The sequence below is a fragment of the Cetorhinus maximus genome, chromosome 12 (genome assembly GCF_964194155.1).
Source record: "Cetorhinus maximus chromosome 12, sCetMax3.hap1.1, whole genome shotgun sequence".
NCBI classification, from domain to species: domain Eukaryota; kingdom Metazoa; phylum Chordata; class Chondrichthyes; order Lamniformes; family Cetorhinidae; genus Cetorhinus; species Cetorhinus maximus.
The window spans coordinates 15,285,625-15,301,460 of NC_135890.1; the positions used below are offsets into that span (position 1 = coordinate 15,285,625).

The 15,836-nt window shown below is 40.6% G+C and overlaps 1 protein-coding gene across 1 annotated transcript in view; it reads right to left on the bottom strand.

Moving 5' to 3' along the window:
* The window catches only part of chchd3a (coiled-coil-helix-coiled-coil-helix domain containing 3a), a 331,631-nt gene that overhangs the window by 54,797 nt on the left and 260,998 nt on the right, over positions 1-15,836 (bottom strand). Inside the window, exon 5 of the mRNA XM_078553053.1 lies at positions 13,666-13,749. Coding sequence (XP_078409179.1) covers positions 13,666-13,749 — 84 coding nt within the window. The remainder of the gene's footprint in view (positions 1-13,665; positions 13,750-15,836) is intronic.

Below are 15,836 nucleotides of genomic sequence, written 5' to 3' on the forward strand. Positions count from 1 at the left end.
TCAGCTCTTTTGTCCTTGTTTCGATTAAGGCTGTAATGAGGTCAGAAACTGAGTGACCATGGCGGAACCCAAACTGAGTGTCAGTGAGCAGTTTATCTCTGACTAAGTGCCACTTGATAACACTGTCGACGACAAAGCTCAGACAAACTGGGAATGGACCACCAACATTGAGCCAAGCTAGAATTTCAGCCCAATTAAAAACAAAAATTTACCATAATTTAGCCATGTTTTGGCTGTAAGACTGTCCCATTCCATAGTGGAATGACCAATTCTGATAAATGACAAGATGATGTGAAAAATAAGTCATGATACAAAATTGATACAAAAATTGCTTTTAATGATAATCTGAGAACTTTCCGGCTCCTATGACTTATTGTTGGTAAAGTCAAACTAAAGTCACATCCAACTCCGAAAGCCTGGGTTTCTGGCCTCAAGTTTACAATGCAATAGGGTGCCCACACTACAAATTAATGCAGTTAAGTTTTGAACAGTAACTTATTTTATGGTTTGAAGTATTGTATGGAAATTAACCCAAACCTATTTGCGCCTATATTTCTTATTTGCTACTTAGAACTGTGGGCATTCCACTAACCTACCGGCTTGAAATGGCTTCTTCTGGTGTGGCTGATTTATTGGTAGATATTTTCTAAATCAGAACATCCAAACTCACTAATCTCAGCAGCTTGAGATCAATGCAAATTAGTGGGAACATGGATTTAGGGCTTTATCCATAGACCTTGCTTATATTTATATTGCATCTTTCACATCTTCAGGGCCTCACAAAGCTCTTCAGAACCAATGAGATACATTTAAAGTGTATTTGCTGCTGTTAATTAAGAAAACCCAGCAACCAATTTGCACACAGAAAGGTCCCACAAACAACAATGATTTAAATGACGATTAAACGTGTTTTCGTGGCATTGGTTGAGAGATACATACTGTATTGGCCAAGACATTAGTAGGACTCCATGCTTGAGGTTGAATAGCGATATACAACTTTCACTGCACATCTGGTCATGTAGGGCTTTAGTTTAACATCACATTTAAAATACTGCATTTCCTTGGTATCATACTTAATTGTCTGACTGGAATAGGTATTTAAGTCCTACAATAGGGTGGGGGGTCCAAAAGATGCACAAGTGCCCTGTTAAGTAGTGCATGCGCATGGTTGTGCAACAACCAGGAAGTAACCTTGAAGGTCACTAACAAGCTATCCCCTTGAAGATACCACATGTGCATAGCCAGGCAAAAAAATTTTAAAGGTTATTATACACTGAAACGATGAGGTTGTGCGCAATGAAAAGGAAATTAGAGGGGGCATCAGTATGCAGCTACATGTATCACAAAAACAAAAAGAGAAACTTGGGACACCCCAGCATACTGCTACACTTGACAGGGCCCTTACCATATGGACTACTGGGAAGGCCTACTTATTAAGGACATTTTTTTGGTAACGTTTTATTTCAACATGAGACGGATCTCAAATTGCAGTCGCTATTTTAGTCAAAAATGCTCCAAAAATTATTGCCAAAGAGTAGTGGGATGACTACAAACGTCATCATTGTTTAGTTTTAGACAATGATTCACTTTCATGTTTCAAGTGAAAGACTGACTTCGCCTGAACTGGTTTTGCATCAGACTTGCTTCAGCTTGGGCTGGGAGATTACACATGGCTGTGTTGTATCTTTGCTGCTTTTTAGCTTGCAATTGAACCACTTTGCACAATCTTGTCAGCCAATGTTCTGATGAGTGGCTGTGATGGATTAGAATACAAAATGTATCTTTATGGAAAGAACATCTTGCTTATCAATGATGAACTGCAGAATAGTGTACCTCATGTTCTAAAACTAATAGAATACTTCACATAAATCGCAGATTACAAAGCCAATCAATCAAAGCCACAGGCTCTTGTCTCCTACCGGACTGAAACATAGTTAATCAATTTGTCTCTTCCCTTGAAAGTCTTCAGGTTTAAATAATCTTGGGATTATTATCAAGGGAAAATAGAAAATATTCCCAAAATAAGAATCGATTTTATGAATAAAAGGGTGTCATCTATTGACATCCATATATACCAGTAGCAAATTACACTTATATCATTCCCAATGAACATGAATGCCTCAGAGCATGTCACAAGGGCAGAGGGTGGGTCATTAGCAAGAAATGAAGGAGGAAGGAAAGAGAGATTCATGCCACGATCAAGGAAATATTATTGAGAATTTTGAAAGGCACAGAGAGCAACAACATGTAGAAGCTGTTACGCAAGGATTTTTTTAAAAAAGAGGGCAGGGGTGTAATGCCTGAAAGATCAGGTTCTGATGGTGGAGCCTTAAGGAGTGGGAAGGAGTAATTCAGAGACAGTGGACCAAGGGGATGTGAACAGGGATGCAGTGTTGAAGGCAATTTTCCAGACAGGGTGAAGTGAGGCTATGATAGATTTGAAAAAAGAGAGAACAAGAAGATTAATTCACTGTTGCATGGGGAATTTGGGATGATAGACATGCAGTACAGAACTTGGAGACCTCTAAATTAGTTGAAGTTTGTATTGAGTGTAAATAGGGAGAGCAGCAAGGCAGGTAATTCACAGATTGAAATGTAAAAGGAGGAGATAGGAGTCTTAGCAGCAGTGAGGGCAAAGTAGGGAGTTTGTGGGTAATATGCTAGAGAAGACAGGCAATGGTTAAGTAACTTTCAACTGTTCAGCATCAGCAAGGTGGAAGTTTCAGCTCATCCAGGACTTCGTGTAGGAGGGGCAGCCAGATAGTACTACCACACCTATACTATCAGTGGTGGGTTTGCAAATGTGTTATTGGTGCACATGTGGGAGATCATCTTGGGCTTCTTGCCATATTATTGGATACTTTGTGATATGACAAACATTAATGTTTGAAGCCTGACAGTCAATGATTTAGTTTCATAATGCAGCCTAGATAGTATTGGCGCACTTCAAATCACTTGCCTGATCATAACCAAGGGCCTAACCAAACATCCACACTGCTCGCAGGGGTTGCTGGATATCATTCACAAGTAGTAACTTTGATTAATTTTTTTCCATTAAATGCCAGGATCAAATACACCACCCCCTCCTATGTTTTGACTGAAATAAGTTCTCTCAGCTGAAGAGGTATTGCAACTGTCACTTGTTTGTCTGCGCAGTCACACCACCCAGCATTTACTGAAATTAAAGTAGCCTTAAACCTGCAGATGAGAATGTAAATTTTGCACCAGAAAATTTTCACGGCTCATTCAACAAATCCAAAAATATTCAATGCTTGTTCTTATTTCTATGCGATTCAACTCAGAACAGGAGATCCAAAGATAATTAAATGTTTGAGATATCTGTGTTACTTAATAATATCTGTAAAGAGAATAAGGTTCAACATTCAGCACAAAACATGTAGTAGAATTTGTATTTTCTGTGTTAGTCAACTAAGTGCTGGTAATGAGTGTGGAAATCCTAGCCTGTAATCTGTCTTGTTTTGATCCATCATCTCCATTGTGTTTGTTTGGCTTAGTTGATAGTATTCTCACATTTGGGTTATCAGGTTCAAGTCCCAGAGCAGTATTTGAGCACACACTATGGGTTGAGACTTCTGTGAAGTGCGAAGAGATTAGTGCATTACCAAAGGAGTCATTCTTGGGATGCAACATTAAGCCAATGCTTAATCTACCTCCATCTACTGGTTATTCAAATGCAATTAATTCACATGATCTGACAATTCAATTTTTTAAACACTAAGTTTCAATTTGTACTGTGTACAGTTTTGGTCTCCTTATTTAAAGGAGGACATAATTACATTAGAAGCAGTTCAGAGAAGGTTCACTTGATTGATTCCTGGGATGAGGGGGTTGTCTTATGAGAAAAGGTTGGACAGGTTGGGCCTGTATCCATTGGAGTTTAGAAGAACGAGAAGTGATCTTACTGAAACATATAAGATCCTGAGGGGACTTGACAGGGTGGATGATGAAAGGATGTTTCCCCTTGTGGGAGAGACTAGACCTAAGGGACACACCTTAAAAATAACGGGTCTCCTATTTAAATGGAGATGAGGGGTCGTGAGCCTATGGAATTATCTTCCCCAGGGTCATCAAATAGATTCTTGACTAACAAGGGAGTCAAAAGGGTATACTGAATAGACAGGAAAGTGGAGTTGACGTCACAATCAGATCAGCCATGATCTTATCAAATGGCAGAGCAGGCTCGAGGAGCTAAACGGCCTACTCCTGCTCCTAATTCCTATGTTTGTATGTAATCTTCCTATGTTCCTTATGTGTCTTAATTCAGATTATTGGGTAAGTCATTTTCAGTGTAAATAAAACTTCAAATTAGTAGTAGTCTGTATTTGAGTGGTTCAGGTGAACAGTTAAGATCGCACATCCACAAACATTCACTCCCTCCACTGCCAATGCACAGTAGCAGCAGTGTGTACCATCTACAAGATGCACTGCAGGAATTCACCAAGGCTCCTTAACAGCAATATTTGAAGGCGGACAAGGACATGTTCCAGTTTCCTGGCCAATAATCCTGCTTCATTCAACATCCCCAAATACAGATTATCTGGTCTTTCGGTTCATTGCCATCTGAGGGATTTTGTGTGTTCAAAATGGCCACTGTGTAATCAGTTAACTTTTGTTTTTAAAGTTATATCAGAAAGCAAAAGACTAAGAAGAATCATATGGAGCCAAAGGCACTGCAGGGCAGATTCAAACTGACTCTTGGGTTTTGGCAGAGCTGCTGAGCTATTATTTCATGTCAGTCAATAATACCTGTAAATGCTGCTTATGTTCCAGATGAGTGTGCTCAGTATAGAATAGCATTATCATCAAAATAGATTGTCATATCATCTTGGATAATTTAGGGAAGCACAAAATTAGAAGAGCAGCAGGGCCAAAAACATCCATTTAAGGATCATAAAAGAGATGGGACAGGTTCTCCATGATCCCCATACCTGTACCTTCAACACATACCTCGGGGTCATACCTAGCACAAAGGAAAATGCATGTGGTGGTTGGAGGTCAGTCATCTCTGCTCCAGGGCATCACTGCAGGAGTTCCCCAGGGTAGTGTCCTCGGCCCAATCATCTTCAGCCGCTTCATCAATGACCTTCCTTCTATCATAAGGTCAGCAGTGGGGGTGTTCGCTGATAATTGCATAATGTTTAACACCATTCGCGACTCCTCAGATACTGAAGCAGCCCATGCCTAAATGCAGCAAGACCTAAACAATATCCAGGCTTGGGCTGACAAGTGGCAAGTAACATTCGCGCCACACAAGTGTCAGGCAATGACCATCTCCAACAAGAGAGAATCTAACCATCACCCCTTGATGTTCAATAGCATGACTATCACTGAATCCGCCACTATCAACAGCCTGGGGATTACCATTGACCAGAAACTGAACTTACATATAAGTACTGTGGCTACAAGGGCAGTTCAGAAGCTAGGAATCCTGAGACGAGTAACTCACCTCCTGACTCCCCAAAGCCTATCCACCATATACAAATCAGGAGTGTGACGGAATACTCCTCATTTGCCTGGATGAGTGCAGCTCCATCGGCCTTCAAGAAGCTTGACACCGCTCAGGATAAAGCAGCCCGCTTGATTGGCACCACATGCACAAACATTAACTCCCTCCACCACCAACGCATAGTAGCAGCAGTGTGTACCATCTACAAGATGCACTGCAGGAATTCACCAAGGCTCCTTCCACAGCACCTTCCAAACCCACAACCACTACCATCTGGAAGGACTAGGGCAGCAGATAGATGGGAACATCACCACCTGGAAGTTCCCCTCCAAGTCACTCACCTCCAATCCTGACTTGGAAATATATCACTGTTCTTTCACTGTCGCTGGGTCAAAATCCTGAAACTCCCTTCCTAACAGCACTGTGGGTGGACACCACATGGACTGCAGCGGTTCAAGAAGGCTGCTCACCACCACCTTCAAGGCCAACTAAGGATGGGCAATAAATGCTGGCCCAGCCAGCGAAGCCCACATCCCACGAATGAATTTTTAAAAATAGTTCAATAGAATCAGGGATCGTTCCTTCACCTGGAAGTTAGCTCATGTCGTCTCTATTTTAAAAAAAGAGACAAAACAGAACAGGCCTCTCGATCTGACATTATTACTGAGAAGTTGCTAGAAGGGATCATATGAGATGCCCTTAAAAACAATGGGGCAGGGAAGCGGATATCAGAAATTCACAAGATTTTGGAAAGATAGGTTACAACGAACAAATTAAATTTAATTTTTTCACTAAGGCAGTGGATCAGGAAAATCTGATCGACATTGTCTGCCTTGTTATGATCTCAGTCAAGAGCAGTAACTTTTAAAAAAAAGAAATCCAAAATCATAGTTATTTACCGAAAGAATGAAGCCGAAAAAGTCAACCATTTAAAGCAAAATAACTTTTTTACTATACAAAAGTCAAAGAAAGCAAACACTAAATCCTATCTTGGGTAACTACCTACACTCCAAAATCCAGAATCAACATAATTCAACAGGCAAATTACGATCGATTATAAACTATAAATTACATATTAAATGGCAGACACAACTAAGACATATCTTACAAATTGGCTTGGCAGTCCTGTCAACACATATGTCAATCTCAGTCACAAAGTCCTTCAAAACCCTTAGATAAAAGAAAAAACTGCGGATGCTGGAAATCCAAAACAAAAACAAAAATACCTGGAAACACTCAGCAGGTCTGGCAGCATCTGTGGAGAGGAGCACAGTAAACATTTCGAGTCCGAATGACTCTTCAACAGAACTAAATAAATATAGAAAAGAGGTGAAATATAAGTTGGGTCATTCGGACTCGAAACGTTAACTGTGCTCCTCTCCACAGATGCTGCCAGACCTGCTGAGTGTTTCCAGGTATTTTTGTTTTTGCCTTCAAAATCCTTGTCTTCCTGAAAAGGAATTTCAGCTCCTCCTCTTATAGGATTTAGCCTGATCCCCAGCCAACAACAGCGCACAACCAGAGTACCATGAGCATGGTCTTCACCAAATATAACACAGATCTGCAGAATCTCCTCAACTCTGCTTATGAAAGTCTGGATGGCATAGGTTCATCAATGTTATCGTCAAGTAATAGAAATAGCTGCAGCAACTGAATGTTTTCCTATTCTCAGCTTCTGGGTCCAACCTCCATCTTCTTCAGTCTGCTCCACCATTCAAAAAGATCATGGCTGATCTGAATGTAACCTTGACCCCACATTCCTGCCTACCCCTGACAACCTTTCACCCCCTTGTTAATCAAGGATCTATCTAGCTCTGCCTTAAAAATATTCAAAGACTGTTTCCACCGCCTTTTGAGGAAGAGGGTTCCAAAGACTCTCAACTCTCAGAAAGAATTTCTCCTAGTTTCTGTCTTAAATGAGCAACCCCTTACTTTTAAACAGTGACCCCTAGTTCTAGATTTCTGCCACAAGAGGAAACATCCTCTCCCCATCCACCCTGTCAAGAACCCTCAGAATCTTAAAGGTTTCAATTAAGTTGCCTCTTACTTTCCTAAATTCCACTGGATACAAGCCTAACCTGTCCAGCCTTTCCTCGTAAGACAACCTGCCCATTCCCGGTATCACCTTTTGTGATTCATGCACTAGGCATCCAGATTCTCTGAGTCTCAGAGCTCGGCAATCTCTCACCACTTAGATAATAAGCTTCTTTTTTACTTTTCCTGCCAAAATGAACGGTTTTTCATTTGCCCACATTCTACTCCATTTGCCAGATCTTTTCCCACTCACTTAACCTATATCTTTTTGTAGCCTCCTTACGTCCTCTTCACAATATCTTTGTGTCATCAACAAAGTTAGCAACCATTCATTCGGTCCCTTCATCCAAGTCATTTATATATATTGTATAAAGTTGAGGGCCCAGCACTGATCCCTGTGGCACACCTCTCGTCGCATCTTGCCAACCAGAAAAAGACCCATTTATGCCAACTCTGATTCCTGTTAGCTAGCCAATCTTCTTTCCATGCCAATACCCCCTTTGCCATGAGCTTTCATTTTATTTTCTGCAGATTTTTCTTCCGAGGTGTCCCTGGGGCTTGATTCGAGGACTTGGCTCATGGGCCCCCTTGGTGGCTTCCCAGATATGCCTTTGGAAGTATGAGAGATAATTAGTGCATGACAGGGTACTGCGGAACAGGGGAACTCACTCACAGCACTGTTGTCTGATGGATGTTGCACTGCTGGATCCTCACTTGGTTGAGCACTGCCAACCTCACAATCAGTACAGGAACGGTCCAGCTCGTCGCCAGCCAGCTTGATGGCTCTATTTTCAAAGTCTGAGAGGACCTTGATGTCGGGCATTCCTCCAGCAGTCTGTGACCTCTTTCTTTTGTTGTGTGCCAGCTTGTCAGGGAGGTCGGAAGCAAGGGCAGAGAGTGTTCTCAGTGGGCTCCCCCTTCACGATGTCCAATCTCTCAATCAGGCACTGAGTGTCTTTGATTGAAACCCTCAGAGGTGACGACAGGCCCACACAGGTTCACCTGTCAGGGCTGGCGGTAGGCCTGCTTGCTGCTGGGTGCATCCCAGCAGCAGCATGTTAAGGCCCTGTAGTGGTCATTAACTGGCCACTCAAGGGCCTCAGTAGGCAGCAGGGCGGGAAGGTTGACCATGGGCATTCCCACCCAGAATTTAATTCTGATGGAGGAATAAAGGTGGCGGGGTTCACCCCGCCTAAGTATATGCCTCTCCCAGCTCAAAGATTGCCACCAGCAAGAGCACAACATTCTGCCCTTAGTTTCAGTCTTAGTTTCCTTAGAATCTTGAAGGGTCAGTTTCTTTCTCAGTTTCCCTTTTCAATTAGGATCTGTCTCTAAAAGTACAAGTTTTAAAACTTTGGATTCCATCACAACCTGGAGTTTCAGAAAGCCTTTGATAAAATACCTTACGCTGTGTTACTTCATAGCTTGGATCCTGTGGCATCAGTTAAAATTGGAAAAGCCGGATTGGGAATTGGCTCCCATCTCGCTGCCAAAATGTTGTACTTAACAGATGTGATTCAGCTTGGAGAAATGGTACAAGTGGTGTTGCCCGGTTATTAATCCTAGCCATTAGTCTTCATGCTCTTCATTAATGACTTTGACAGCTGTATTACAAATGTGGTAAATAATGTGGGGCAGATGACCAATGCATCAGTGTGATGCATCAGTCATCATGCATTATCAGTGTGATAAACCCAAAAAGATTTAGAGGAGTTTAGGGAGTAGGACACACAAGAATAAATGGCAGAGCCAACACAGAATATACATATCATATGAATGGAACAACAGTGAAGAGAGAGAAAATAATCTTGGTGTTATTGTGTACAAATCACTGAAGGCTCATGCCCAATATAGAGAAACTGTAGCCAAAGCTCAGAAGTTATTGGGTTGTAGGGATAGAATCATTCAGTTGAAATCAAAGAACACGATTTTGATCTTGTACAGGTCACTGGTCAGAATGCATCTAGAGTGCTTAGTTTTGGAGAGGAACAAGGGACATTAGTTTTAACTATTAAGGTTGGGAACAGACTAGGTATTGGGGTGATTCTTTTTAATAGAGAATTGTAAGCCTCTGGATGACATTTGTCAGCTGGTGTGATGGGTGCGGATTCTCTGCATATCTTTTAGAGAGAGCTGGGCTGGTTCTGGACTGGGGTAGAGATCACTTCATATAGAATGTAAATGTCTTCATAGATCATACCTGATCTATGTTATCTCCTGGACTGGTTCTAATTGTAAAATTCCTCTCCTACTCAAAAAGGCAGAGTGCTTTTTCTCTTTTCTCTTATTGGCCTGTTCTGTTTGCTTCTCCCAAGAGATTACATGGTTGCTGGGGGGGGGGAGAGAGAGAGAGAGAGAGAGAGAGGAGAGTGTGCAGCCTTGATGGCTCAGCCATTGTGGTGGGGACAGGCTGGATGGACTAACTTTTCTTTTCCTCTCTGCCATTTTTGAATGTTTGTACATTTGCCTATATAATAGATCCCTCCATGGAGTTTCCTATTGAATCGACACTCGGTTGTTAAAAGTGAACTAATAGAAGAGCTTGATCTTCATGCACAATGCATGGAGAGCCAGATGGATAAGTTGCCTGACATGCCAGCCAGTGTCTGCAATCTTCCAGCCACAAATTAATTCAAACCAACTTGGCAGACATGCTGCCATTGCAGTCAGTGTCTATGTGGGATTAATATTGCAAAATTTGAAGGTAATCTTTTGTGCACTGCCTTATGTTTTGTCTGCCCACCTCTGTTACCATATCTGGACTGCAGCTGTGGAAAATGGCTTGAGGATATTTATAATCAAGCATTTGAACAACATGTTCAGACCAACACACCATCCCTTTTTGATGGTGGTCTAAATTCCAGTTATATTAGTGTTTGAGATAATCAGCATCAGGCACCCTCTGTCTCTTGGTGTGAGCAGCATGTTGTACACAGAGCAACTGGAAATGGTTATGTAATTTCTTGTGACATTGGTGGCAGATCCACATCTCCAGTCCACATGATGGTGAAGGACAACTGCTTGCTTTGTAGTAACTTCTGCTGGCAGATTCACCCACTGTTCCTGCCCCAGCTTTCCTTGCCTGTAATCTGAAGTGCTACATTGCTGATCTTAAGCACAAAGGGATGTGACTGGATGACCAGGTATGGGCTGGTCCATTATTTCAGTAAGTTAATTATAGCAGCTGAATATCCTCAAGACTGTAGTTGAATAGTGTGCAATCATTAGCGAAACGCAAGTTGTCAATGGCCATCTGGATTCCTTTTTTTGTTCATACCTGACAAAGGTTGAAGATGCTGTTGCACATCATAGATGAAGAGCTTTGAGATGTAAGAAGATGCTCAAAATGTAACTTTTCTTTTGTTACAGGCAGTACTATTGTGCAAGCATGAAAGCAAAACTTGTTTTTCTGCACGGCACAAACTTAGTGTTGTCTCCACCCTTGTCTTTTAACTAATATCACTCTTCAGCAACAAACATGTACAACTTCACATTATCTTTATTCCTTAACAGCATAGCCTCTGCTTGACAATACTTGAGGCATCACTGATAGTACAGGTAATTAAGCTGTCCCTGAGTACACAGTATTATGATCCCTCACAAATAGGGTGTGCATGAGGTACATTCAAGTTTGTATAGTAATTGTTAAAAACCTTGACAAACATGAACATTACATGGTGCTAAAAAAGGCAGTGTGTGGAAACAATACACATATTTCTCCGGTTCTAGAGAAAAGGCTGAAATGGGGTTTGAGGGACAGTCAATTGAGGCACTTCTGCAAATCTTCTGGAACCTTTGTTTTAAAATATTTACATCTAAGTTGTGTAATTTGAAAAGCTATGCAGGTCTTTTGTGCAACACTTGGAGGCCATGTCTCCAAAGACCGACCTAAAAATCACAGCACATCGTGCTGCTCCAGGAATCAATGTTTTGATCGAAACTCCAAATGCCTCTCTATGCTGGATGAGAGCCCCTCCAGCATAACTCTCCAAGCATGATTCCTCTGGGTGTGGGAGGGGAGGGGCAAAGAAAGTGAGCTGGAAATAGAGGCTCTGCAATGTAGCATGGCATTTAAAAACATTTTATGGCCTTTTCTCTGAACCATGCAAATTGGTACAGCTTAAACTAGTGGTTACAGAATGACCTTCAGTATACAGTTGACAATGACAACATTGTGGATGGAAATCAAATCATGGTTCTTCCTGGAGGATGCACTTACATGAGTTTATGAGCACTGCTCAATGCTCCCCGCCCCGTGAAAGTTAGGGCTGACTATATCATTAACAAAGCAGCCAAAACTTCAAGGGAGGAAAGTAAACACAGCAAACCATGTCACTTTAACCTGTTTTTTGGGATCAGGATATCCTAGCCATGTCATATATTTGAACACTTTGAGTCATCCAATTGCAATAAGCATTAAACAATTGCCAATATTTTATTGTATATATCCATTATCTATGAAAGGTATTTTTTTCAAATGGTGAGACACGGTGTCCTGGTACACAAATCACAAGTTAAAATGCAGGTTCAGAAAGTAACTTGGAAAACAAATGGCATGTTAGCTTTTATTCCAAGAAGTCCTACTGCAATTATATAGGGTCTTGCGGAGATAACTCCTGGAGAACAGTGTACAGTTCTGGTCTCCTTACCTAAAGAAGGAAATATTTGCCTTACAGGGAATGCAAAGAGGGTTCACTGGGCTGATTCTCAGGATTGGGGAGGTTGGCCTATAAGAAAATATTGAGCAAACTAGGCCTATATTCCCCAGAATTTAGAGGAATAAGAGGTCATCTCATTGAAACATATGAAATTCTTAAGGGGCTTGACAGAATAAATGCTAGGAAGATGTTTCGTCTGGCTTGTGAAGTCTAGATCTATGGGTTCTCGTCTCAGAGCAAGGGGGTTGGTCATTTAGGACTCAGGTGAGGAGAAATTTCTTCACTCAAAGGGTTGCAAAGTTTTGGAACTCTCTACTCCAGAGGGCCATTGAATGTTCAGTTGTTAAGTATTTTAAAGGCTGAGATCAGTAGATGTTCAAATAGAAATGGAATCAAGGGGCGTGGGGATAGTGTGGGAAGGTGAAGTTGAAATGGAAGATCAACCAATATATTAATGAATGGTGAAGCAGCTTTGAAGGGCCAATTGCCTACTCTTCTCCTCTTTTCTCACATCCGTATTTCAGGAACTATTGTTACTATTTTTAAGAACAAATTGAAGAGGTGACTGCAATCTGGCTCTATCAGAAAAGATCAGAAATGCTGCCTGTGGTTCAGGGATATGTTCCCTGCAAGTGCTTCTCCCCACTGACAGCGGAGGATTGCCCCTCTAATGTCTGGTGAAGGGAAATCAATGAAAAGTTTGGCTAAAATAATGTCTAACTTCCTGAAGTCTCAAGTTGGTACAGAAAATGCAAACAGCAGAGATTTTAGGCTGCCTAGCAACAAATAATTTAAGTCCTAGAAATTATACAGTGTAAATATTCATCTCTGAACTGCTTACCGTGCAGTTACATTGTGCAACTTGGAACGCTGCAAGGTGCTTTATGCTTCAAAGCAACATAATAACCACAGCAGAACTGCAGTGAGATGTGCAAGATCAAATGACTTTATCCAATCTTTAACAAGAACTTGTTTAAGGGTTAACAGTTTGCTTAATTATCAGACAATGTAATTTAATGAAAACAAGTGAAATGCTTATATGCTAACCTTGCACAGTGCAACCCTGATAATGCGAGATCTGAGAGCCAGGTTTTTCTCAAACAATAAGCTAGTGCTTGACTAGAAGGGGATTACGAATAATGTCTTATGCATGTATCATGCAGAGCGTGTCATTTTGGTAGGAACGCAGAGGAGAGAAGGAAATTACATCCGAAGAAACAGAGATCTGATCAAGAGGACATTCAGTGAAGTTTGGTCAATGCTACTTTTTAAAATTGCTAAAGTTATTCACCTCTTCTCACTTCAATCAGTGGAAGTGAGAAGATTAGAAAGTTTATTTTCGATTAGGTTTTAGGCAATTTCATGAAACATAGGCAATTTACTGAAAATGACAGAACGTTATAATATGCTTAGGCGCAGTTTATTTCTTTTACCATTTACTGTGTTTATTTTTTCTTTCCTTATAATTTCAATGAAACAAGCATCTTTTTAAAAAGCCTTTCTTACCCTATCTTCCAGTCTGGTCACCTGCTCCTTGTAATAGGCATTGAGTTTCTGCAGCTCTTTCTCTTTTTCTTCCAACTGTTTGGTCTGAAAGTGGAAAGAAGCAAGACATGTGTAATTTAGACAGTAAATAATGTCATCACTACATTGTATGGCGAAAAACTTGTATTTTTAAAATTAAGATATAGCTTACATGTATTTGCTTATGGTGCAGATACACATAGCTATCTGCTATACTGCAAAGTTTCACAGCTTGTTGGTCTGACCACCCTGAAATTGCTTGTGTCAGAAAAGAAGCTCTTTTGTAAGATTAGGATTTCACTGACAGTCAGAAACCACTGAGAAGAGAGCAGGAAATGTTAACTTAATGCTGTAATGCTTGCACTGGCACAAGTGCCAGACAGCACCTACAGGGGAACTGCAGCATCAAAAGAAAGAATTGTACAGTCAAAACCCATTAAAATCATGTACAAAAGAATCACAAAAGAGAAACATTTACGTTCAATTGTCAGATTTTAAAAAATCTCTTTGTTCAGCATCAAGTGCCTACAACACAATTGGAGAAATTGAATTGGAGGAATGACTGAGCCTGACAATGCAACACAGGTGAGTTAACATCAGTATATATACAGCCATTAATCTGGATAACTTCAGTGATAATTTTATTTCAATAGTGTGCTTGTTAATTCAGCTGCTTTAAATATTGTTGAGCACAGTAACGCCTGCCAGCTAATTTCGCTAAATGCTTACATGCATTTTTTGACAAAAATATTCCAAAACCAAAAATGGAGGAAAATATATCCCTCAATGTTTTGTAAGCAACTATTTTATTTTTATTTTACAAATAAGATGCTTGTGGCAAAATATCCTGAAATTGTATTGTTCCGTACTTTTGCTTCCATCGTCCTTCAAGGCGCTTTAATGACTTTGGCAAGAGCCTGAGTATCTTTTGATGAATCCTTTATGAAGTGGCTGTTGCACAGAATATAGATACCCTGGTAACGTTCTGAAGTAATGCCTTCTATATTGAACAATCCTGACACACAGATTTTTGTGCAGAAAATGACAAAGGAAAACTAGAGGTAGAATTATCTCCCTCATTTACTCTAGTCTTCTTGTTTTCAGAGATATTTAAGCTCTCAGTGATTTTGACCAGCCTTGGTGGGGAGGGGGAAGGGTGTTCTTATGCAAACCTGTATTATGATTTTTTAACTCCATCTGCTTTTGTTTCATGTTTTGTGTGCTTGAAGATAATAAATGCTGATTTTTGTTTCACTAGTTTGTCATTTCAAAGAATGAAAATCCACGTAATTTAATTTCACATACCCCAATCACCCAAGATTTTAACTCGCCTTGTTTGCAGGATATAGAGGAAGAAAGAAATTCCACTATTTACGTGCATGACCTCAACCAATTGACACCTGCATGTTTGTGGATTGCATACTATCAGCTCAACTATGATAGCATTTCCCTATAATCGTACAGTCATCCAATGCACACTGTGTAGTCTCACACATGAAAAATTGCCAACGGACGAAGTTTTTATTTATCTTAAGTCGAGCGATTGTTCTCAGAGACACTAAAAAAATAAAACGACTATTCCTGTAGCTGAACATAAGAAATAATTAGGTTTATCAAGCCTGTCCTGGTCACAATGCAATAAAGCATTATGACCGAAAAGCTTCCACTTTATCGCATGATGCTGGAAACTGCCATCTATGATTATGTAAGCCCAAGTCATTTTCCTCTTAGTTGCTTATTTGTGACACAGGACAGTGGAAGTACAGCAAAGTTCTGCACATCAGCCTGACAGAATCTCATTAATACCACACTAATTACTGGCCTTCCTGACTATCTGCCAGAAGACTGGACAGTTGATATTGAAACTATACGACGTTTCTTTGGTTATTTATATTGCACTTGTCTTAATTCCCATGAAAAGGGTATTATTGCATTAGATGTACAAGACAAAATTTTATGGACCTATTATCTGCCAATGCACATTATCTACTGGCAATGTCTTGCTAATTATGTGGATAATGGAGCTTCCATTCTAGTTGCAAGTCACCAAGGGGTGGGAAGGAGCAGTTTAAATTGGAAGGATGGCTAATTCTCCATGATTTGATGTGCGCATTGAGCGCCAACATAGACCTTTGTGATATCATGCCTGTTAA